This window comes from Podarcis vaucheri (genome assembly GCF_965113315.1).
Source record: "Podarcis vaucheri genome assembly, chromosome: 15".
Taxonomy (NCBI): domain Eukaryota; kingdom Metazoa; phylum Chordata; class Lepidosauria; order Squamata; family Lacertidae; genus Podarcis; species Podarcis vaucheri.
The window spans coordinates 1,705,194-1,729,979 of record NC_138753.1 but is presented as its reverse complement, the minus strand read 5'-3'; the positions used below and the strand labels follow the sequence as shown (position 1 = coordinate 1,729,979).

The window sequence follows — 24,786 nt, the reverse complement described above, 5'->3', positions numbered from 1 at the left end:
GAATGAATGATATTTTCAAATCAGAGAGATGCTGAGGCTTGCAGGCCCTGCTGGTCCTGGGAAGGAGGGAGGGCGCATCCCTGTATATAATTTGCCTCCAAGGTGCTTTCCTGGGAGCAGCAGCTGTTTGCCAGGGGCAAATTATCAGGCAGAATTACTCAGTGGTTGTCTAGCCCTCTTAGAACACGCCATCTGTGACCAGCAGTGTTATTTCAAACCCTTTCCATTCAACAGTGTCTGCAAATCAGCAGCCAATTACTGCATAAATTGACTCCATTCCGCGGAGGTGATTTTTGCTGACTTACCGAATGGGCAGAGCGAATGTCAAGAGTTTATGCTGTAATACCTTCCCGCCCTCCTCTGACACTTCAATAGCTTTCGGCATGGATCAGCTGTAAGAACCAACCTGGGGGTGGGGCTGTTGGCATTGCAGTAAGAACATATGAGCATAAGAAGGTCCTCTGGATTAGGCCGAAAGGGACCCACCTAGTCCAGCATCCTTTTGTCACAGTGGCCAACCGGGTGCCTGCGATAAGCCCACCAACAGCACCTGAGCTCAAGAGCAACTCTCCCCTCCTGTGGTGTCCGGCTACTGGTACTTAGAAACATGCCAGCCCTCTCCTCCATGAATTTGTCTAATCCTCTGCCTCCTGTGGAAGTACGTTTCATAGTTCAGCCGTGTGCTGTGTCTCAGCATTTCTTATTCCTTTCGTCCCCCAAGCTGGGCTCCAAATGGAAAGTATTCCAGAAACGAGCATGCAGTAATTTGGTCACTTGCATGCTGATCTCATCCGTTTGCAGAGTCTGGCAGGGGACGGCTTGCCAGAAACTGGAGTCAAACCCTGACTTCCTGTGCCAGGACAGTTTGCACCTTGATGGATCTGATGGGTAGCCAGCCAGTCACCTGCTTCATTTTCTAAAAAGGCCCCAGGTAATGATTGACTGCTCTCTCTTTCTACCTTGGGGATTGGGATTAGATTCCCCGCCTCCAAAGCCTTTCTCCTTGAGAGTGTCCCTTTAAGCATCAAGGGGTGGTGTGAACGTGTGTTAAGAGACAGATCCAAGTCTTCAGAGCTGAGCTGATAAATTGCTTTTCATTAATGGGCAAGGAGGGCCCAGGAACTGAGGCTGGCTTTCCTGCAGAAGCTTTTATGTGTATATATCCATCTTGCAAATCGTGCAGGTGCCAGGAAAGGAGAGCAAGCCTCTTCTGCCACCTCCAGAGAAGCCAGCCTGTGGGCCCAGCAGGTTTGCATGGAAGCCAGTGAGGCTGAGTCCAGTGCAAGCCCTGGACAAAGTCATTGGCCTCTTGGCTCTCTTGTCCCTTCCAGGACAGCATGGTCTCTCTCAGGAGGAGTTTTGCTTTTGAACTTCCGTGGATTGCGTTTCTGTGACTTTCAGACACTGAAGGGCAGAATTGGGCACTTGTAGCATTCAGTTGCCATCTGGGGGCCAGACGGCTCGAAAGGCATCTTTTTCAATACAACATTTTGGCTCCTGAAATTCTGATTGTGGCATAAGATACCAATGATAGACTTTTACAGAATGTGTTGTTAGTGTGTGAAAACAGGCAAAACCCAAGGAATCTCCAGGCGTGCACCTCCAGATGGCAGAGACGTCAGGCGGCAATCCTGGCGCCTGGCAAATTTCAAACTCTGGTGTAGACAGGTGAGCTATTAACTTTGCTGGACTGAACTTGCAAAGTTGTCGTTGCAGCTTTGCAGAGAAGCCATGGAGGGCTGAGAAGGGCTCCCACTGGCAGAGGGTGGGGGAGAGAGGTATCAGTGCTTGGCAGGGGAAGCTGGTCTATTTGGCCAAGTGGGGCTCTGCCCTTAGCCAGCCCTCCTGTTCCTGCCTTCTTGCAACCAGCCCCGGAGGTAGCCCTGCCTCTCAGCTTGCTCCTCCTTCGCCTCAGTGTTGGAGCCTTCTCGAGGAGGAGGAGGAGAACCAGAATTGCGTAGTTAAGAGCTTCAGAAGCACCCTCCATCTTGCAGAATCCATCTCTGAACAGCTGTGTCCTATCAAAGTACCAGCTGGCTTTACTTGAGGCTGGTGTGCAGTACTGCCAGAACAGACAACAACTGGGGGGCGGCCAGTGCTGTGTGGGTTCTGGGGCCAGCCACAGGGCTTACCTGTTCATGTGCTCATGGTATTGGGATGGTGGTGCAGGCCAGGCTTTCCCCTCTGCAGAGTGCTTTGAACCATTTATCTGGGAAGAGCAGGGTGGTGTTAATAATTAAAAAATTAAAAGCCACGACTCAGGTGGGAGGGGGTGAGCAGCTATTTTCTGGCCTGTTGGTTAGCAAAAAACGAGGTGTGTGGGCAGGGAAGGAGGCCAGAAGCTTCCCACAGCCCCAAGCCACCTGCACCCAGAGCAGGAGAAGGTGCTAATGTAGCTTCCTGTTCTCCACGGAGAGTGGGTGAGAGGCAGGCAAGCACTCAGGCTTTCTCCTTGACAGATCATACTGTTTTTAGCATTGACCCCCCCCCCCCCGTCACCAGCACCTCTCAGACCCTTTCACGATATGGAGACATCCACATTGTGCATCATTTTAAAAACTTCCCTCACACCCAGGATGCTGGGCCTTTGGCTTGGAGGAAGGGTTTCTCGGCCCCCATCTCTCCCTGCTTGTCAGTTTATGCATTTGGGCAGTTTTCTAGGGAAGGGACTCGGGTAGCTTGAAGCTACCCAGCAGAACTTTAAATAGCTTCCCTCCTGATCGCCTCTGGTGAGTAAGAACTGCCTTTGGGCAAGTAGGAAGGGGGGCTTTTGCAAACTGGTCTGCGTCTGTCTTCCTTTGCTCCTTCTTTCCTGGCCATCAGAATGCCAAAAATGTCATTGACGCAGATGCAGGAAAATAGTTTGTTTTATGGATGAACTGCCCCCCCCACTCCCCTTCAGATGTGAATTGATTTGCAAGGCTAAGCCAGGCAAGCACTGTGCCTTGGAAACATCATAAAGATCTAATGCTGCCACGTCAGGCAGACGCTGAAGGAGGAGATAGCATCTCATTCAACCTGACTGCTTTCAGGCACCCCCACCTGGTGGAAACATCAAATAGGTTTCATGGTTTAGGTTTTGAGAATGGGGCGTGGGGGCTGCTGCGGCTTCCATCTTCAGTAACCCCGCTGCTATTCAATCTTGTCATCTCAAACACCTTTATTTTTCCCAAGTCTGAACTTGGATCTTTCATACGCTCTTTCCTTCAGTGTGCTGCATTTGTCTCTCCCTCCCAGCCCTCCCAAAGCAGATGCATTGATCAATGTTGGGGTGTTGAAAGTAAGATTCTTCCCCCGTTTTGTAACGGGAGATTCCGGGAGAAATCTGCAGTGGACCATGAAAAAATAATGTGTGAAGAATCTTCTGCTTTTTGCATACATCTTCACATCTGTAAAGACTCAGAAGTTGATACTAGATCAATAATCATCTAGAAACTGTGTGTGTGTGTGTCTCTGTGTTTGTAAGTAAGTAAGTAAGTGTAAATGTGGTCCTTTTCCTTCCAACCATCAGCGGTAGCTTCTGTTTGTTTTAAAAAGCAAATTAGATTTACTGTTCCATATATAAAAAAGGCACCTATGTTCTTGATAATAAGCAAATACAAATTGACCAATGAATTTAAAGGCAGGTAACATTTTTGAAGGGAATCTTTCCAAAGAATGAAAGCCTTTATAATAGCCTGGCGGGCGGCCCTTGTTCCCCAGGCTGGACTGGATTCTCACCTGCCTGCCTTCTCTCTCCCCTTGCAGTGTGCAGAGGACTGAGGGCCCCATGTGCTAGTGACCGCCTGCCATGCTGGCCTGTCTGCCGGGACCAGGCGACCTCTCCTTCCAGCTGCTTTCTTACCCGCAGATGAACGCTGGACTTCAGAAATGTGAGTAGCTGCCACCACCACGAATCTGGACAGTGCAGCCGTGAGCTGGGAGAACCCACAGGAGGGGAGAATTGCTGTTGCGCTCAGGTCCTGCTCAAGGAATTCCCATGGGGACATCTAGGGGGTCACTGTGAGGACAGAAGGCTGCACCATGGACCAGTGGCCTGACTCAGCAGGCTTCTCTTAGAGTCTTCCATTCATTGTGGGTTGAACCCGGGTCCTTTCTCTGGGGTCCTTTCCAGCACTCACCCAGATTGACAGCAGCCACTCTCCTTGCGGCCAGCGCAGACAGAGAGAGGTGGCCTTTGGGACCCTTCTTAGCAAACTCCCTCCCTGAGTGACTCTCCCATCATTTCAGAAGCCAAGATGGGGGCAGCCGTGACCCTTGGTCATGCTGCCTGAGGCTGATGGGAGTTGGAGTCCCCACAGTATCTTGGGCAGGCAGGACATACTTTCCTCCACCTCTATTCTAAAGTTGTTTTTAAAAGGAAAAAAAAAAGCTGTTTTGGTGAAATCTAAAAAAGAAGCAGGGGGTAACGGAGGAAGTGCTTACTGTTCTCACAGCTATTATTTCCACCGTGCTTTTCAGCACCATTGATGTGCTATAACAGTTGCCTTTGTCTTGCTGACACTGTGAAATGTGCTTTATCTGGGTTTACAACCCGCCCTGAAGCTGCAGTGCTTCGTGGCGGGTTGACAGCTTCCATACTCCCAAATCCTGTGCTGCAAGAAGGAAATAAGGCATTAGAGGCTCCTTTGAGCCCCAGCTACTCTTCCTCTTCTGGGTATGTGTGGACACAGAGGAGACTGCCCACCGCAGCTCTGTGTGCCTCCCTGTCCTCTCCTTTTCGATTGGCTCTGCCGGTAATTTTTGCCCTCTCTCCATGTCTGCTGTGGCTGGGGTGTTCAGTCACCCCCAGAGGGGTGAGAGGCTTGCCTGCCGATGGGGGAGGCTGCCCATTGCCTTCTGCCCTCCCCTCTGGGAACGGAGTGTTTTTTGTTCTTTTTCACACACCCGTTGTCTGATTCCAAGCAATACCTATGCTTGAAATTCATTTTAATCAGCGGATAGTAACCTAAACTGAAGCTGCAGGGGGTGGAGTTAAGTCCTCATCCCAAATAAATAAATAAATAAATAAATAAATAGATAGATAAATAATATTTTTATTATTATTTGTACCCTGCTCATCTGACTGGGTTGAAGGAATGCTTCAGAGGAGGTTGCTAACATTGAGACAGGATGGTTGGTTGGATGGCTGCCTGTCAGGGTTTCTTCAGCTGTCTTCCTCCATTGCAGGGGGTTGCACTGGATGACCCTCTGGAGACCCTTCCCCACTCTACAATTCCATGATTCTGTGAAGCTGAGGAATGTCCCACCAAGAAGGGCTGGTGGGCTGCTTTCTTTGTGTTTTTGATGGACCGATCTGATTCAGATTGAATATCTTCCTTAAGAGTTACACGCCTCCTCATTTAGATCAGGGACAGGGAACCTGCAAGGCTCTCTGGACCGCAACTCCCAGCAGCCTGAGGATGACTGATAGCAGGGGACGATGGGAGTTGTAGTCCAGAGACATCTGGAGGGCGCAGGGTTCCCCACCCCTGGCCTAGACGGACCTTTCTGGGAGGGGCAGTTCTTTTTGTTCTTAAGAGACAGCACTGGCTGTTTGTTGAGTCAGTGTTGATGGCGTCTCTTTTCTTTCTCTCGTTTTCTTTCTCTCTCTCTCTGTCTCTCTGCCTTTCTCTTCTCCCTCTTCCTGCTTCTCTCCTTCCTCCTCATCCTCCTCCTCCTCCTCTTTCCCACCCACCCCTCCCTTCCCCCCAACCAGGGGACACTCCACAGAAAATGAGAGCCGCACAGCAGCACCCTACTCCAGCAGAGTTGGACGCGTATGCTAAGAAGGTGGCCAGCCATCCTCTGACTATCAAAATTTTCCCCAACAGCGTCAAGGTCCCCCAGCGGAAACACATCCGCCGCACCGTGAACGGGCTGGACACTTCCGGGCAGCGCTACAGCCCCTACCCGCCGTCGCAGGCCTCCGTGAAGACAGGCCTCCTGGCCATCGTCCGGTCCCCGCCGGCCAAAGGGATCGTCAAGGACTTTGACGGGACCCGGACGCGCCTGCTGCCGGAAGCCATGATGAACCCCCCCTCTGCCCCCTACGCGGCACCCAGCACTTTAAGCCACCCGCAGGCGTTGGCCCGCCAGCAGGCTCTGCAGCACGCCCAGGGCTTGGCGCAGCAGCAGCAGCAGCACCCTCAGGGGATCCCCGCGGCCCTGCAGCAGCCACAGCACCCGCAGAGCATGGCCCACCCGGCCCTGCAGCCTCCGCCCCACCACGCCAACCACTTGCTCCAGCAGCAGCAGCAGCCGCCGGCAGCAGCGGGCCTGCACGGGGGCCGAAAGATGGCCGACGCTGACGCCCCGCCGAATGTGACTGTCTCTACCTCAACCATCCCCCTCTCCATGGCTGCCACGCTGCAGCAGAACCAGCCCCCGGACCTGAGCAGCATCGTCCACCAGATCAACCAGTTCTGCCAGGCCCGCGCGGGCATCAGCGCTACCTCAGTTTGCGAGGGACAGATTGCCAACCCCAGCCCCATCAGCCGCAACCTCCTGATCAGCGCGAGCACCCGGGTCTCCGCCCACAACGTCCCCACGCCCCTGCCTTCCTGCGTGGTGGACCCTGGGGTCCCCCCCTCGGGCCCCGGGGCCATGGGTGTCCCGCCGCTGGGGGGCGTCGTCGGCCGGGGGCCCCCCGCCTACCAAAGCGAAATGAAGCAGGTGGCAGCCTGGAACCAGCACCAGCTTGCTCACCTGCAGCAGATGTGCGGCGAGGCCGTCGGCCCCTCGGGCCTGATGGGGAAGCCCCCCGGGCGGGAGCTGCCCGGGCAGGGCTTTGCCGGCAAGGCCCCCGGCTATGCCCTGGACCTCTGCATGGGCCAGCCTTTCAACGTGAAGCCCCCGCTGGAGAAGCCCACCCCCTCGCCACCGGTCAACAGCTTGCCAGGCCCCACCCCCTACACCAACGGGCACTACTTCCAGCCCCTGTGGAATAACATTCTGCCCACGCCCAACAGCGACAGCTCGGGCTCCCAGGACCTGGCGATGCCTTTCCACGGCGGAGGCGGGGGGCAGCCCCTGGGGGCCGGCCTGGAGTGCACCGGCGGACCTCACTACAGGGCCGGGGCCGGTGGCCCGCCTGCCCAGGGCGGCCTGATGCAGACGATGGAATACCTGAGCGGGGACTTCCAGCACTCCTGCCTCCGGGAGCAGCAGGGCGGCGGGGGGGTGCTGAGCAAAGCCCCCCGCCCCGCCATGAACCGAGCCCACGATCCCGCGGATAGTCGCAGCCTTCATATTCAGCACCCAGGGTATAGATAAGGCAGCCGTCACTTTTCACTGATCAGAGCGAAGATTAGGGTTAGTCTTAATTTGAATTAATAAGCAAAAGGTGTGTGGCTGTTTGTTTGGTTTTATTCCTTTTGGTTTATTGCTTATTTTTTTTAAACGTGCAAACTTTGGTGATCCTGGTGACCAACTGCTGAAGGAGGTTTTTAAGCGGAGGTCTAGCACCCTGCAGTGCAGGAATCGTAGCTTGAGAAGCCCTGGCAGGTGTACCCAACCTCTGCTTAGAAACCTCCAGCTAAGGAGAGCTCACCCTCTTCCCAGGTAGTCCATTCCACTGTCAAACAGTTCTTATCCTCAGGAAGCTATTCCTAATGTTCAGCCAGAACCTCCTTCTTGTCATCAGTTTGGGTCCTCCTCTCTGGAGCGGCAGAAAACAAGCTTGCCCCATCTTCCACGTGACAGCTATCTTGTCGCCTCTCAGAGTCTTCTTTTCTGCAGGCTATACATTCCCAGCTGAACTGTTTCTTGTAAGGCTTGGTTTCCAGGCCCTTTATCACCTTGGGACACTCAACATGTTGATGCAGGCTAGACCAGCATTTGCTTTTTTTGCTGCTGCATCACACGGTTGACACATCTTAAGCTTGTCATCTACTGTGACCCCCCCTAGGTCCTTTTCATAGCTTATACATACAGCCCTGCAGTGCCCATTTGTGGGGAAGGCTGTGAGCTGGCTATTTTTGGAAGGGGTTTGTGCTGTTGGGGCGCAGCCCTACAAGAAAACACCCACGCCCAGGGTCCTGTTCATCCCCCAGACAGGCTTGTCATGGTCGTCATCATGAGTTTATTTGTATGTTGCTTTTCCATGACAGAGCCACACTCGGAGCGGCTCACGAGAACATGCAGAATAAAATACAACGTTTCAAGATAATACATTTAATACAGTGGTACCTCTGGTTATGTACTTAATTCGTTCCAGAGGTCTGTTCTTAACCTGAAACTGTTCTTAACCTGAGGTACCACTTTAGCTAATGTGCCAGAGAGGGATAATATTTTCCCAGTTTTCTTTCGTCCTCTCACAGCCTTGCCTCCAAAGACAGAACTTGAGCATACAGTGATCACCATGAAGTTTGCAGTTTAAACGAAAATAATAATAATCACAATAATGATTAACAGCTGCATTTTTTAAAAAAAATTCTTTCTCTGTACACTGGCTAAAGCGATTGCTGTACACTGTAAACTCGGACGTGTAATATTTCTGTGTGAATGTTACCTGGTAGCGTGGTGGGGTCTGAGTAGCACTCTGGGGGTCAGCCCACTGCCCCTTCCCCCCTCCCCCCCTTTCCCTTCCCACAGCCCCGTGGGGGCTGAAAACACATTGATGACAAATTAATGAAGCCTTAAGCTGTTGCTCCTCCGGTTCTCCCTAACGAGCATGGATTAAACTCTGAAAGCTATCAGACAAAAACTTCTTTTTTAAAAGAAAGAAGAAAACCACGACAAAATTTCCAAATGTTTAAAAGTGACGTCCTAGTTGGCTTAGAGGTTCTTAAGGATTTTTCAGAAGTTGGGGAAATTAGGGTCAGTTTTTAAATCTGTGTATCTCTTTTGATTTAGGTGTCTAGTTCTGGGCTGTAGGAAACCTCGGTAACCTTCTTGAGCTTAGCTGCCATCTCTCTCCGCCCCCCAACCTAGTGCAGGATCCTTTGGCTATTTTAAAAATCCCTCGATCAGGGTGTTAGAAGAATCGTGAGGCCCTTCCTTTTTTAAAGTGCTGTTGCGCTGTCTCCTTAGGACAAGATTCAGTGATCTAAAATACTTTTTTTTATTTAGTGGATTAAATTATGCGCCGGCTTGCGTTGCCTTAACAGGATGCCTGATCTGTTACGCCAAATCCTAGCGCCACAGAAATCCTAATTTATTGTTCTTAGAATCTGACCCCCGCGGCCTTTTTGCTTGCTTTTTTTTTGATTTGCTGGGGAGAGGGAGGAAGAAGATGGGGTCCACACATTTTGGTGAAAAAATGGATGGTCTCCAATCTCACTTCTGCCCCCCATCCTACTCCCAGCGAAGGGTTCTCCTGCAATCCCCCCCCCCCAGCAACAGGGCCAAAGTGCTCTCCCTGCTTCCTTCCTCAGCCAGTCAACCGCTGCTGGGTGCTCTTTTGTTTTGTTTCGTTTTTTAAGGTTCCTGTAAACTTCTGATACCTGGACACGTTTTTACTGAAAACCTTCCCTGTCCTCTGTCACCTCTCCAGGTACCAAGCTTAGACTGTTAAACTGCAGCTCCTTTTAACTCCTCCGCTTTCTGATCCCAGAGCAGTGCCAGAGCTAGCCTCCAGACCGACCCCCCCTGCACGGCAGAGCTAGTGCCCAGACCTCTCCCCCCCCCGACTTATCACTGTTGTTGCCGTTGTTTTTGTGGAGAGGCACCTCCGTCTCCCTTCATAGTTTTGTTTTTTCTGTTGTTTTTTTGAGCTCCTAAATCAGGGGTCCAGCACAGCTCACTTAACCACCGTGGCCCCTTTTTCTCCGGTGATGGCTTTGAGGTGCTCCCTTCCCCGCAAAGCACCCACATGTTCCCCCTGCCCCCGCCTTGCAGAATTTGGGCTGGAAGTGAAGGGCCTGCGACCTGCTTTGGTGCTGCCCAATTCCGTCCTCTTTTCCCCAGCACCACCACTACAAAGAAACTAAGTTTTAAACAGACTTCCTTTAGCAAAGACACGGGAGCATTTCCTCAGACACGTTGGCTGTTGACCACTCTGTTCTTGACCTGCGGCCATGTTTTTACAAGCTTGGTGCGGTGGGCATCATGCAGCGTGTTCACCTTGAAGAGGAGGAGGGACACGCTACTGTCCCTTTGCACCTCCTGCTTTTCCTTACAGCCCCCCCCCCCATCCATCAGAAACGTGTGGGCCTCCTAGGAATGGGGGGAGAAGGATGTAGAGGCCTGTGGGAGCACTGTAGGAGCCCCCGTCCAGTTCCAGTAACGCCAAGACAGCACCTCCCTCTTCTCTCCCTCCACCCCCCCTTCCCAGAATCAAGCTACAGGCCCACAATTTTGCTCAGAACGCAGGGAGAGATTCCCCCGTCTCTCTGCAGGGGAAGCATTTGGGGAGCTCTCAGAGCAAAAGCAGTGACCCTTGCAGGTTCCCATGGCGTGTCCACAGTGCCCCTCACCCCCCAGGAGCAGGGAAGATCTGCATGGGGGGGGGGAGGAAGGTTGATGGTCTTAAACTGCTGCTGTATTTTCCTTAAAAAACACTTCACTGATTATAATTACTGTTATTAATATAAGCTGCTGCTCATGTGCTACGGGTATCCAAACTAGAGTTTCTTCTCTCTTTCTCTCTTTATTTTATTTTTTTTGGTCTGCAGGAACAAAAAATAAAAAAGTGAAGCCAAAAAAACCCTTAAATCTCTGGTCACGCTTTCTCTGTCTCCCACAACCCTTTCTGAAGGGTGCCTGAATGTGGTCCGTCCACCTTGCCCAAAGCCCGCCTGCGCTGTTGTGGGTGTTCTTGGAAAGTTGGGGGTGGGAAGTGTCTCTGTGCCATGAGGGGTTAAAGTTTAAAGCGACCCCTGACCATTAGGTCCAGTCGTGGCCGACTCTGGGGTTGCGGCGCTTATCTCGCTTTATTGGCAGAGGGAGCCGGTGTGCAGTTTCCGGGTCATGTGGCCAGCATGACTAAGCCGCTTCTGGCAAACCAGAACAGCGCATGGAAACACCGTTTAACTTCCCGCTGGAGCGGTACCTATTTACCGTATTTTGCGCCCCATAGGACGCTCCGGCCCATAGGACGCACCTAGTTTTTCTGGGGGGGAAATAAAGAAAAAAACATTTATTTCTCCCCCAGGTGCGGGGCTGGAAGAACCAGGTCGGGGAACAGCGGGAAGGCGTGCTCTGCCTCGCCGCTGACCCCCGAGCTTGTGGGGCTGGCGATGGGGAGAAGTGCGCTGATTCCGGGACTGCAGGCAGCTCTGCGCAGCCATCGGGAGCCGGGCGGGACTTTGCGCCCCGCTCCCGATGGCCGCGCAGAGCTGCGCTGAGCCCAGGACTGCAGGCAGCTCTGCGCAACCCTCGGAGCCGGTCTCCCGAGGGTTGCGGAGAGGTCCGGGAAGCCTGGAGAGCGAGAGGGGTCGGTGCGCACCGACCCCTCTCGCTCTCCAGGCTTCAGCGAAAGCCTGCATTCGCCCCATAGGACGCACACACATTTCCCCTTCATTTTTGGAGGGGGAAAAGTGCGCCCTAAAGGGCGAAAAATACGGTATCTACTTGCACTTTGAGGTGCTTTCGAACTGCTAGGTGGGCAGGAGCAGGGACCAAGCAACGGGAGCTCACCCCGTCGCGGGGATTCAAACAGCCGACCTTCTGATCAGCAAGTCCTAGGCTCTGTGGTTTAACCCACAGCGCCACCCGCATCCCATCCATGAGGGGTTAGGGACCGCTTTACAGCCTGAGAGGCCCCATTCCCACAAGCGCAAACAGGGAGCCCACCTGTCCTCGGGGGAAGTTATGGAAGTGACTTTGCCTTTTGGGGTCCAATCACTCCAAAGCTGGAGCGGTTTTCCATGACCCGTGCTAACGTCAGCACCTCTCCCCACCCTGGCATTCAGCAGCACAAACCAGCTTGGCAGAAGCATGCAAGGAACAGGGGGGAGGCCAGTGAGGCAAGAGTCCCAAGGGTGGCATAGAGAGAGCCCTGATCCTGACACCCCGCACCCGTGTTGCACAGAGTATGAAAAGAGGATCGGACACATCCATGGAGGAGAGCTATTGAAGACTACCAGCCACAATGGCTGTGCTCTTGCCTCCACAGCTGGGAGGCAGCGATGCTTCTGAATTCCAGTTGCTGGAAGCCGCCGGAGGGGAGAGTTGCTCTTGTGTCAAATTCTGCTTGCTGGTTTCCCAGCAGAGGCATCTGGCTGGCCACCTTCAGAACAGTTGGCTGGACTGGATAGTCCATCTTGGCACCTATTCCCACAATGGAAATTTGTTTGGAATAATTGGATTTTATATTATTGTAACCCGCCCTGGGATCTGCTGGTAAAAGGTCAGCTAACTGAGTAATAGCAGCTCAGCTGTGCCTACACTGACTGGCAGCAGCAGCTCTCTGGGGTCTCAGGCAGGGATGTCTCCCAGTCTCGCCTGGAAAGGATGCCGCTGGGAACTGAACCCGGGAACTTCCAGCCATAGTGGCTGCTGGGCGTTTAAAAATTCATGCATACCACTTGATTTCAAGAAAATGCCCGGCAACATTTGGAGCGCTATGCATTTCCCCTGTCTCTGCCTGAGCCGTGGCATGTGCTAGACCAGGACACTGAGTGTCAGGACAGACCGCACAGTGTTTCTTGGGAGGGAGGAAGCTGAGAGCTGCGTTGTGTTGGTAGGAGCAAATTGGCAGGGGTCAATGATGAGGGGAGCCGTTTGACTTTGTCTCCATCCAAAATCTTCCCATACCCACGGCATCAATCATTCAATTGCATTTCTATCCTGGCTTTTTCCTCCAAGGAGGCATGCTTGCTGCTCCCCTTATTCTAATCCCCACAACAGCCCTGTGAGGCAGGTTAGGCTGAGAGGCCGTGACCAGTGCGTCTCACGGCGGAGGGGGGATTTGAACCCTGGCCCTAGTCAAACAGTCTAACCACCACACCACACTGCCTCTCAGCTGCCGCCCAGGAGCTGCAGGTTTCCTGGTTCTTACTGCAGGAATCCTCGGCTTCCGTGGCCTCTCTATCAGAGTGTGAGCTTTGCACACAGCGGGATGTGGGCCACCGTGCTCAAGCGCATGGCTGTTGCTCACTGCAGCTCTCAAGCTCGTACGCTAGAGGGCAGGCTCACCTCGCACTGCGCTGCTTCTGCACTCTCCAGAGGCTGCCTCCAGCCTTGGGAAGCAAGCACCGCTCCATTCCTTGCTCACCTACCAAATGCCTTGTGACATGGCCTCCTTTCAACCGCAAGCCAAGCCTTGCACTCAGCTCTCAAGCTTCTTGGCCTTCTGGGAAGTAAGCAAGCTGCCAGCTCTGCTCCGCTTTCCCCAAGGGCCTGGCTCCTGCGCTTGTACAGGTTTTTGAGCGCAGAGGCCCCTTTTGAGAACTCTCGCCAGGGGGTTGGACTAGATGGCCCTTTGGGTTCCCTTTCCAGCTCTACAGTTAGGCACATGGCCAGGGACAAGGAGTTTACGCAAGACAGACAACTGCTTTTGGAGGCCCCTGAAGGGACATGGCAGTGTGAGCCGGTGCCACCCCAGGGGGGCTGCTGGAAGGGGTTCAAGGGCTAATGCAGGCTGTTTTTTAAATGGTTAAGGATCCACTTGCCACCTAATACGATTCCAAGCTAGGATTAGTCAAGAGCTGAGCTGGCCAGGCTCTTTGCTTATAGCTGTAGAGGTCAGTGGGTGGTTAGAGGCCTGGTGGTCCCATTCTGCCCATCTCTGCTGGCTTGGAGACTTGCTTGGCACAAGCCTAAAAACCTGCTTGGTTGACGAGAGTCCTAGGTTCCCAGACATTTTTTGAGCGGCTGCCTCCTTGGTTCCCAGTTCCCCCTATCCTGTAAAAAGCATCATTCAGAACAGTGCTTTGCCCCAATAACACAATACAACTCAAAACAGCAGCAATTAATTGCACATTTGTTCAAACCCCAGTTAAAACGATTTAGTTTAATGATTTGAACAAAATGGGTGAACTTTATCCCAGGACAGCAGCTTTTCAAAGTCTGATAGTCATGTATCCCTTCAACACCCCCTTGCCTCTTAGTGCTTCCCGGAAAATTCCAATACCCCACAGGGGTCAGTACTTTGGAAACCGCTCATCTAGAGGAAAGCCTTTTGCTTTCCCGGGAAATCAAAGCTATTCTCCCTCTTCCACCACAAATCCTAGTCCTCATTGCTCCGAATTGAGGGGGACATAGAAAACTGCTTTATACAGGCTCTGGCTGAGGTCTTGGTTCACATTGTGAGACTCAGGCTGTATTGGGCCATTAGCTGATGCTTCTCTTCCACCCATGGGCAGGTGATAGTATTTGGAAGATGCTGAACCTGAGATCTTCTGGACTGAGCAATAACCCACCCCAACTGTAGCTTGCCCCATCCCTGCCCATTTTACTGGTCTCCTTAGCCACCTGCTGCCTCTAAAAACAGATAATCTCCTGGCCAGCAGCTTCTACTAGCCATAGTGGCTTGGCTCTGCCTCCGCAGTCAGTCTGCAACACTTTTGAGCAGCAGCAGCAGCAGCTGGAAACCTCAGGAGGGGGCAGCCTGCTTGCGGGTTTCCCTGGCTGGCCACTGTAAGAACAGGATGCTGGACAAGATGGCCCTGATCCAGCAGCCAGGCTCTTCTTGCCTTCTGGTAACCAGGGCAGGTGACTCCACAGTTGCTCACCCGGTGCCCTCCCCTTAGGTCTGCAAAAACCGGGCTGCACTTCAAAGGCCTCTTTGGAGAAGAATATTGGCACCCAAATTCACACCTGGAGAGAAGGCTGCCAGGGATTTGATTGTCTTTCTCTAGAGCCACTCCCACCTTCGCTGGCTCTGGTTTCAGCGAAGGAATAAAGCTGGAGGAACATTAAGGAGCAGCAAGATTTGCAGCCCCCAGCCAGCACGGAGAGCCTGGAGGGTCTGGCCACCTCCCCTCCAAAAGGATATTGCAGAGTTGGAAAAGATTCGGAAAACAGCTCCCTTGGGAAGAAAGGTCCCAGAGTTGGGGCTTTTTAGTTCAGAGAAAAAGCGAAGGAGAGGAGACAGAATAGAAGTTCACAAAATCACACATAGCCTTGGGAAAGGGGATAGAGAAGAGTTTTCTCCCTCTGTTGTAACACTAGAACTTGACGCTGAATGTTGAAAAATTCAGAGTGGAATCAAATAAAGGCAGGGCTTTTTCCCCAGCCAGAACTCAGTTCCAGCATCTCTCCGGTGGGTGCTTAAGAGAACGAGGGAGGCGTTTGTGGCGACTTCCGGCACCTCTTCTAGAAAAACAGCAGTGAATAAAGGACTTCATTACAAAGTTAAACTATGGAACTCCCTGCTGCAGGAGGCAGTGATGATCAACTGGGATGGCTGTCAAAGTCATCCATGGAGAAGGAGAGGGCTATTGATGGCCACTAGCCAGGGTGGTCTGCCTCCACCATTAGAGGCAGTGATGCTCTGAATCCCAGAGGCTGGAAACCACAGGAGGAGAGAGTTGCTCTTGCACTCGGATCCCTTTGTGGGTTTCCCTTTGGGGCATCTGGTTGGCCCCTGTGAGAAGAGGATGCTCGGTTAGATGGGCCATGGGCCTGATCCTGCACGGGCTCTTCCTGTGTCCTTATGGGGACATTGGTGGAGAGCATAATCAGGTGCGCTCTTCCCACCTTGGATCAAATCTACGCTTCCAGGTGCCATAAGAAAGCTGCAGAGATAGCGCAGGATAGTGCGCACCCCGGAAATGATCTCTTTCAGCTTCTGCCTTCTGGAAGAAGGTACAGGGTTATAAAGGCTAGAACTAGCTGCCTGAGAAACAGTTTCCACCCAAGTGCGATTTTGGTTTTAAATGCAGTGTAAGGAGTCCCTATGGGAGTATATTGTATTTAAAAATGGGGTATCACTTTTTAGGGCCTTCACCAGGCTGGGATAACAGGCTTGTTGGTTTTTGAGTGTCTGGTGCAGATTTTTTCAATTTCGTTGTTCTGTATGGGACAATGACAATGAAGATTATCGTATCGTGTGTGCACTGGGGGGGGTGGGATTCAAAGCTAGGGATCAGTTGAGGCAGCTCCCCCTCCTGCACATCTGGGAGGGAGGTAGAGCCCAGCAGGGCAGGTTGCTTAAGGTGAGCTTGGCAGGGGATTGGGGGGCAGTGCTAGGCATATAAAGATGATTTAGTAGTGGCTGCCAGGAACCCCTCCTTGCCATCCCACTGCCGGAGGGTTGCTGTCATCATTCATTATTGCTTAAATTAGATTCTTTGCTCCATTTGGCTGCAACCTCCAACCCCCTGCAGCTCTGCAACCCTATAATCTTGGGGTGAGGACAAATGGGATCATCAGCACTGTCTCTTCCCCTCCTCCAAACACACACAAACATTATCTGGGTCTGGCATTTCCTAACCCCAGGAAGGGAGACTTTAGATTTGCAGGATCTCCTTAGGGTGGTTGTGGGGTTTTGTTTTGTTTTGTTTTTACCAGAATCCCAAAGGTCTGCTAACCAGAGCCCGTGTTAATTACAATTAAAGAATTGTGAGCCCAGGAAGCTGCTGCTGCTGTTGTTTGGTAAAGTGGTAAAGAATAGCTGAAAATTCAAGGGTGGGAAGCGAAACTGTGAAACAGGCACACAGAATGAGTCCAGTTGCACACACGGGAGTTTAAATGACAAAGTCCAAGTAAAGAATATTACGTGATTTATCAAATAAAGATCCAGGTTTGGGATAAGGGTTGCCTTTCACATGATGATTCCACCCCATGTCATAAAGGAACGCCAAATCATATGGAAAGTGCCTGGGGTTTCTCAACCCTGTCAAAATCTCAGATTATTATTTCCTCCATTATAGCTCTGTTCCAGAGTGAGGGCTGTCAAGTGTCCAGTTATAAGATTTTGGGCTGTTTTCTATCAAGTTCAGGAAGTTGCTTTGCGCTCCAGAACTGAAGAGACTCCTCCGTCTTTCTGTACTACCACTTCTTTCTTAGTTAGTTATGACATTTGTAACCCCCCTTTCCTCCCAAGTTTCTCAAGGAGGAGTACATAGTTCTTCTCGTCCCCATTTTATCCTCACAACGACCCTATGAGGCAGGTGCGGATGAGAGAGAGCGGTTGTGACTCAAAGTCACATGCAGGGAGTTTCATGGCTGAGTGGGAATCGAACCCTGGTCTCCCAGCTCCAATGCTAACCCAGGGGTTAGCAAACTTTTTCAGCAGGGGGCCGGTCCACTGTCCCTCAGACCTTGCGGGGAGCCAGACTATATTTTTTTTGGGGGGGGGCGGGAATGAATAAATTCCTATGCCCCACAAATAACCCAGAGATGCATTTTAAATAAAAGCACACATTCTACTCATGTAAAAACACCCTGGACCATCCGCAGGCCAGATTCAGAAGGCGATTGGGCCGGATCCGGGCCCCAGGCCTTAGTTTGCCTACCCATGCTGTAACCACTCTGCCACACTGACCCCCCCCCAACACACTAACACCTCCCCAACTGTCTTCATGTAAACAAAGTAATGGGGGGGGGGGGAATCAGTGGTGCCATTGCTGGAAAAATGGAAGTTAGGCATCCATGTCTATAAATTCATGTACGGTATATAAATTCCATTAGCAACAACAACACTTCAAATTCCTCCAGAGAACTACCAGGAGAGCCCAATCTACCTTCTGCACCCCACCCCACCTCACCTGTCCTAAAAGGAAAAAACACAAGCTACTGTCTTATCTTGATTCGGTTTGTCAGTGGCATATGCAGGGGAAAGGAAGGGGCGCCCAACTGGGCCATGAGACCAAGGTCCAGAAATCCCTATTCAGACATGAAGGCCATTCTCTCTCTCCCTCCCTTGCCTGCCTCACAGGACAGGCCTGGAGAAAGCAGGCAGAGAAAAGCTTTTCTCCCTCTCTCATGGAAACTGAATGGTGGAGGGTTCAGGACAAAGGAACTCTGGAACTCCCTGCCACAGGAGGCAGTGATGGCCACTGAAATAAAAAATTTAAGGTTTTATATCTATATAATAAATGTTCATAAATGCGCCAACCAAGCACGTAGATCGATATATAAACCACATGTCTGAAACCCCACAGAAAGTCCTGAAACCATTTTGTCCCTCCCAAATTGACCTCAGACATTTCTCTGCAAGGTCAAAGGAAAATGGAAAAGGCTCCCCACCCCATTGTCGTTTCCTCCACAAATCCTGTCTTAAGGGCATGTCTGTTTGTGTTTGAATAGGATGAGCCTGTGACCTGGCTCAGCAACTAAGTATTTATCATTACAAAAGACTGGCCAGGCTCCCCAGGGTATCCAATCAAGTGACCATTAACAGGTAACCTGCCAGACAGGAGATAAAAAACGCACTCAGATTTCTGTTGTAGACCACCCTTTCTGTGATGTGTCTGGGGGGTGGTCTTGAGGTACACGACTTTCTGTGGTGTATGCATGGTGTATGGAGGGGTGGTCTTGAGCTTCAGGGCGGGCAATTTAAAACGTCTATATAAGGGTGGACACACTTTTGTTCTGGGTCCTCCTCCTCTCTCCCGCGGGTGAGGGGAGCACCCTGTTGCAACAGATCAATAAAGATCAAACTTACTAGCTGCTTTGCTTCTCAATATTCTCTGGCTGGCCTCTGTTATTTTCTCCTACCAATAGGGAACCTTCGTAAGGACTCTATATGGGCTCTTGGATACCCCTAAGGGGAAAAGGGCAGATTTCTGAATCCCAGTTGCTAGAAGCCCAAAGGAGGAGATCCTGCTTGTGGGCTTCCCCTGGGCCATTGGCCGGATCCAGCAGGGAGGTTTTTAAGCAGAGGTTGGGGGGCCACCTGACATGTATGACCTGGCTCAGATTCAAAGGCCTGGAAACGATGCCTTATGAGGAACGGCTAAGGGAGCTGGGCATGTTTAGCCTGGAGAAGAGGAGGTTAAGGGGTGATATGATAGCCATGTTCAAATATATAAAAGGATGTCATATAGAGGAGGGAGAAAGGTTGTTTTCTGCTGCTCCAGACAAGCGGACACGGAGCAATGGATCCAAACTACAAGAAAGAAGATTCCACCTAAACATTAGGGAGAACTTCCTGACAGTAAGAGCTGTTCAACAGTGGAATTTGCTGCCAAGGAGTGTGGTGGAGTCTCCTACTTTGGAGGTCTTTAAGCAGAGGCTTGACAACCATATGTCAGGAGTGCTCTGATGGTGTTTCCTGCTTGGCAGGGGGTTGGACTCGATGGCCCCCAGGTCTCCCTCCCAACTCTACGATCCTAGAACGCTGGCATTCTTATGGACAATGTTAGACACATTTGTGCAGGATGAGGCTATCAGTGGCTACCGCATTCTCCCTCCAGTTCCAGAGGCAGTCTACCTGGGAGCACCGGTTGCTAGGAATTGCAAGAGGGGAGATTTCCTGCTCTTGTGCTCAGCTCCTGCTTGCAGCCTTCGCAGAGGATTCTGGCCAGTCCCTGTGAGGACAGGATGCTGGACTAATTATAATAATAATAATATTTTTTATTTATACCCCGCCAGAGCCGGGCTCAGGGCAGCTAACACCAATAAAATCAAAGTAAAAACATAATAAGGGGGAAAGGGGGGCCGATTTAAACTACAGTGGTACCTCGGGTTAAGTACTTAATTCGTTCCGGAGGTCCGTTCTTAACCTGAAACTGTTCTTAACCTGAAGTACCACTTTAGCTAATGAGGCCTCCTGCTGCTGCCGTGCCGCCGGAGCACGATTTCTGTTCTCATCCTGAAGCAAAGTTCTTAACCTGAAGTACTATTTCTGGGTTAGCAGAGTCTGTAACCTGAAGCGTATGTAACCTGAAGCGTATGTAACCCGAGGTACCACTGTACAGGTTAAAATGCAATTTAAAATGCAGCCTCATTTTAAAATACAATAGCCGATAAATCAAGATGGGCCCCCTTTGGCCTGATCCAGCAACCAGGCTCTTCTTATGTTTTTATGGAAACTCCAGGTCCAGAGGCAGTCTACCTCGATTCCTAGGAATGTACGGCCCCTGTGAGAACAGGATTCTGGACTAGACGGGCCAGTGGCCTGATGCAGAGAGGCTGAGATTGCGTTCTTAGGTGAAATGGAGAGAGAATTGTGGATGCCACCTTGAGCCTGGAGGAAAGCTGGGATAGAAACGGGGTAACAACTGATAAAGGACTTGCCACTAGCAACAACCTTGGGCTGCTTTCGGCAAGGGCTTTAAACCCCCCCCCCCCCCGGAAGCTGGACTGCAGCAGCAAGAGCCCCAGGCTGTGCCCCAAGGATGCCCCCCACGGCCTGGCCCATGTTGCCTAGTTAGCAGCTTTAAAAATAGCCTCGTGATTGGATGATGCTAATCGGGCTTTAGGGCACCAAGGGGCACATCGCCCCAGGCAGCAGCCTCTGCGTGGCACAGCTAAGTCTCTCTGCTCAGAGGAGAAACACCACCAGCTGCCTTAGCAAGAGAGCATTCAATTAAAGCAACAATTTTAAAGTCATATTCATATTCTGAATTAAGGTTTATCTATTGCTAGTCTATCAATCCAACTCAAAGCACTAGTCAAGATTTTGCACTCTGTTTTTGGCTTTGGTTCATTTTTTATAGCATCGTGATTTATTAATTTTTTCCCCCTGCAGTTTGATTAATTTGCCACATTCTTCTATGGCTTGGCATGTTCTGTTGGCTTCACACCAGCTCAGTTACTGCATATGTTATTGCAACAGAAATTCCAGTCTTGGCCTTTTTACAGCTCCTGTTTTGGATATGTGATGTTTGTTGCTCTTTTCATTACAAATGTAATTTTAAAAATATTATTATTATTATTATTATTATTATTATTATTATTATTATTATTAAATTCAGAGAGCTGAGAAACAGCAGGATGAACCACTCTGCAAAGTACTTTAGAAGTTGTAGCCTGATGGGGGGTGGCTTTTAAAATTAAGCCTTCTGGGACAGTGGCCGGAGTGCTGGACTAGGACCTGGGAGACCCGGGTTCAAATAAATCCACACCGTGCTGGGTGACCTTGGGCCAGTCACTGCCTCTCTCAGCCTAACCTACCTTGCAGGGCTGTTGCGGGAATAAAATTGGGGAGGAGGGAGGCAAACTTGCTGCTCAACCCACCCTGTTAGATGATGAGACCACCGAGAGGCTTCCATCCCTCAAGTATTCAGGCCATAAAAGGATTTTGAAAAGGACCAGTCCTTTGGACGTAATCTGGATCTGGGTGGGGAAGGATCAGCTCAGATCTATTGTGATACAGACAGAACAGGTTACTGGTAATCAGCCTAAAGGCAGGACCCCTCTAATGCAATTGGGAGATTAGCAGGGCAGACGTGGGACCAGACAGATTTGGGGGAAGAGGGTGTCTCTGCAAAACAGGAAGGGGGGGGGCAGAGGCAAAGTGAGAGAGGGGCTCTTGGTAAGGGAAGTTTGCCCTCTTCTACGAAAGCCTTGCACCTTGCTGGCCTCCTTGGGCTTTGGGCAGGGGCTTTGGGTGGCTATTTGCTTCCCAAGCCGAGGCTGGCATCCCTAATGCCAAACCTTTGCCCTTCTCCATCCCACCCCCCTCCCCGGAAAATGCTGGAATTGTTATGACTTAGGCTGGTGAGACAGGCCTCATCCAATTCTCCCTCCTTCCTCACACCAGGCAGTCATTTCCTTCCCGTCCTCACCTCCATCTGCTGTGAATTAGCACCCAGCTCTCAGCAAAGTGCACCTTAATTACAGATCCGGCTAATTAGCTGCTGGGATTTCAAACCCTGCACAGCTGCTGCTGGCTGTGAATTTGGGGAAATGGAGGAGGAGGGGGGACTACACTGAATTCCAGCTGGAGAATTTCGGGGTGGAGAAAGGAGGAAATCATTTTCTGACCCCTTCCAACACTCTTCCAAGCCGCTGGTTGTGAATCTGGATTTTTCCCCTTAAAGTTAAAAAAATAAAGGAGGAGTTTGCTGGCACAGACAATTTGCAAACGACTTTTGCGTGATATAATTGGGGGTGGGTGCAGAGTGGAATTGAAAGCGACCGCATTCTCTGTACATTAATGCACCAATTTCTTGACAATTACAGGGGGGAGAGCTGTATCGACTACTTGTACAGAAGCCGCATCACTGGGGGAAAATTATCACTGGGGGGAAAGGCCTTTTCTAGTTTGCCTTTCAAGAACGGAGATTTTATCCCCCGCCTCCCTGCCCCCATTTGAATGCTTGTCAGAGGCTCCAAAGAACCATTCCCCCCCCTTTCTTCCCATACTGGGGGGCGGGGGAGGGGTCCTGAGCCTCCGGGCAGGATTGACTTACCAGCCATCTCCTTGTCTAAGCCCCTGTTGTCTGGGGCTGTATGTGGGTCACCGATTAAGGCAGAGCCTTTTGCCCCAGTTCCTAAGAGTAGGGATGGCAGGAAGCAGAGACACCCTTCTTTTCCAGAACAGGATCCCCGTCTGCCTCTTAAGCCCACTGGCTGGGTCAGGGAGAGAGAACAGCACTCTGGGTTGCGACAGGACAACTCTGCACATCGGCAACAGCGGGTCTCTGAATGCCTTCTTGGGCAAGAAGGTGGGTCCCGCTCTGACCGTTCCTATAAACACCACGCGACAAATTATAGAGACGCAGGAAGAGGCTTCAGGCAGAGTCAGACCGCTGGAGCCACCGAGCATTGAGTGTGGTCTACAGTCCTGGGCTGAGACCAGGGTTTGAATCCCCACTTGGGAAGAAGGCTGGGATTTAAATTCAAAATAGCTGTAATCATTTAGTGTCTGTCACAGAGGGCAAGAGAACTATCAAGGGAGATCTTAACCCCTGAGAGGGTCTGTAGGCAAGGAGGCATTGGGGGCCTGGGTCGTTTAGGGCTTTAAACACTAATGTGAGTATCTTGGATCGGGCCCAGAAACCAGCTGACCACTAGTTGATTTCGCACCCTTGAGGATTTACGATTGTGCCAGGAGACAGACAGGAGATTGCGCGTCCTTTGAATGGACTGTTCCGCATGCATCCTACGACAAGATGCAACCTGTGCCGTGGTATAATTCTGCAAGGAAAAGAAGATTCACCACTAAGCGCCTGGGTGGGGCTGCTTCGTTCCGTTTCCTCATTCAATGAACTTTGTATCAGCAGTGCATAGGATTTTCTCGGAGAGAGATTTGAATTCCCCTCAGACACAACCTGTTGCAAACACACCTCCTGTCTTTGCTGCTCTAACAGGCTCCCACGTCACTCCTTTGGCTCTGGAAAATAGAATAATAGAACTGTAAACTTGAAAGGTACACCCAAGGCTCATCTAGTCTCACCCATTGCAAGGCAGGATTTCAAAGCTTGTCTGAAACAACCTTCCTGCATTGGTTTTACAGATCACCTGGTTTTAGGAATCTAGGATGCTGGTTTATCCAGACCTTTGGTCCTTCTGGCCCAGTATTGCCTGCTCTGACCGGCAGCTGCTCCCCAGGGTCTTAGGCAGAGAAGGGTCTTCTTTAGCACCTGAGACCTGATCCATTTCAACAGAACGTGAAACCTGCCTCCAGAGCTCATATTTTAAAAAAAATTGTTAACCTTTCGTGGGGCGAAGGATCAAAATGGCAAGGAACTGGAATGCAAAGGAATAAGTACGCTGACCGCAGGAATACCACCTTTACACTACACAAAAATCAAAAACTGTTCCACCCAGGTCTGCCTGGCAGGTGACGCAGGTGACTCAGAGGTGAAGCATCTGGCAAATGCGGAAGAGGAACCTGAAGGCGGTGGCTGGATACACCCAGGGAGGGCAGAACCCAAAGGCCAGGCCAGAGTCCAAAGAAAGGACTGTGTTCCTGCCTATAAACAGGAGATTACGCACACAAGGAGAGGGTAAAGGCTGGGGCACACAGGCAATCCGTCATAGATGGCCAAAGGCTACCTGCTGGCACAGGGAAGCTTTTCGTTCCTTCCTTGCTCTCTGCAAGAAATTTCTAACCCTGCATGACAGCACCCAGGCACCTCTCTGCGCGCTGTGCATTCCCCATTCACCTAACTCCAAGAATGTTGGGAACTGTAGTTTACAGGTGTGGGGAACTGTAGCTCAGAGAGGGGTAAGCCAAAGTGCCCAGGATTCCAGGCTACTCCGTAACAGATCTTCAGAGTCTCAAGAGGAGAGGGACCCGGTACCAGATCCCTTTTAACAAGAGATTGAACCTGGCAGCTTCTGCATGATGCGCAGTAGCTGCTCTGAGCTACGGCCTTTGTGGGCCCCCACTCTGGGGAGAGGAGGCCCAGACACGCATCCTGCACCAATACGTTGCTGTGCAAAGCATGCCACAGACACATAATCCTTTTAACCAGTATTATTATCCCCATAGTATAGACAGGAAGGTCGAGGCAGGAAGGACAGGCAGGTTGTCTATGGTTCCTAAAAGGGGCAGATCTAGGTTTGCAGCTTAGCTATGTGGCTGGCTGGCTGGCTGCATTTCCAAGGCCCAAGAAACCCACACATTGCAGCGGCAGCTCAAAACACAGTGTGATATATTTGGAATTAAATTGCCATTTCCAGAATTAGAAGACCAAAGGCCACAAAGGCAGTTATTGCCTGGCACCACCGCTGCCGGCCTGCGGCCCCTTGGGACAGAACCAGGAGGAAATCACAGCCCAAGGAGGTTGTGTAATTTAAGGAGCGGGATGTAAACCTCCCAGCCCCAAGGCAGGAGCAACAATGGCCAGCGCGGAGGAGCTGGGAACATGGTTGGCCCCCTCTCCCCAGTTCCTCAACACACAGCTGGAGAAAGGTCTGACAATGGGGAAAGCTGCAAAGAGGGAGAATTAGGAACACGGGAAGCTGCCAGTCCATCTAGCCCAGTGTTGTCTACACTGACTGGCAGCAGCTTTCTGCAGTGACTCTCCCAGCCCCCCGGGATTGAACCTTCTGCACACCAAGTGGGTTTTCTGCATGTGC

The 24,786-nt window shown here is 51.4% G+C and overlaps 1 protein-coding gene across 5 annotated transcripts in view; it reads left to right on the top strand.

Annotated features, from left to right (window-relative positions):
• The window catches only part of FAM222B (family with sequence similarity 222 member B), a 29,638-nt gene extending 13,940 nt beyond the window's left edge, over window positions 1-15,698 (top strand). For 2 of the 5 annotated variants that reach the window (XM_082201839.1, XM_082201842.1), the window contains exons 2-3: window positions 3,748-3,872; window positions 5,699-7,327. In XM_082201839.1, coding sequence (XP_082057965.1) covers window positions 3,791-3,872; window positions 5,699-7,254 — 1,638 coding nt within the window. In that variant the 5' untranslated portion in view covers window positions 3,748-3,790 and the 3' untranslated portion in view covers window positions 7,255-7,327. Of the gene's footprint in view, window positions 1-3,747; window positions 3,873-5,698; window positions 7,328-10,595; window positions 10,636-15,184 lie in introns of those variants that run through there. The other 3 variants (XM_082201841.1, XM_082201840.1, XM_082201843.1) reach the window with 3 other exon arrangements.
• The last annotated feature ends 9,088 nt before the right edge of the window (window positions 15,699-24,786 follow it).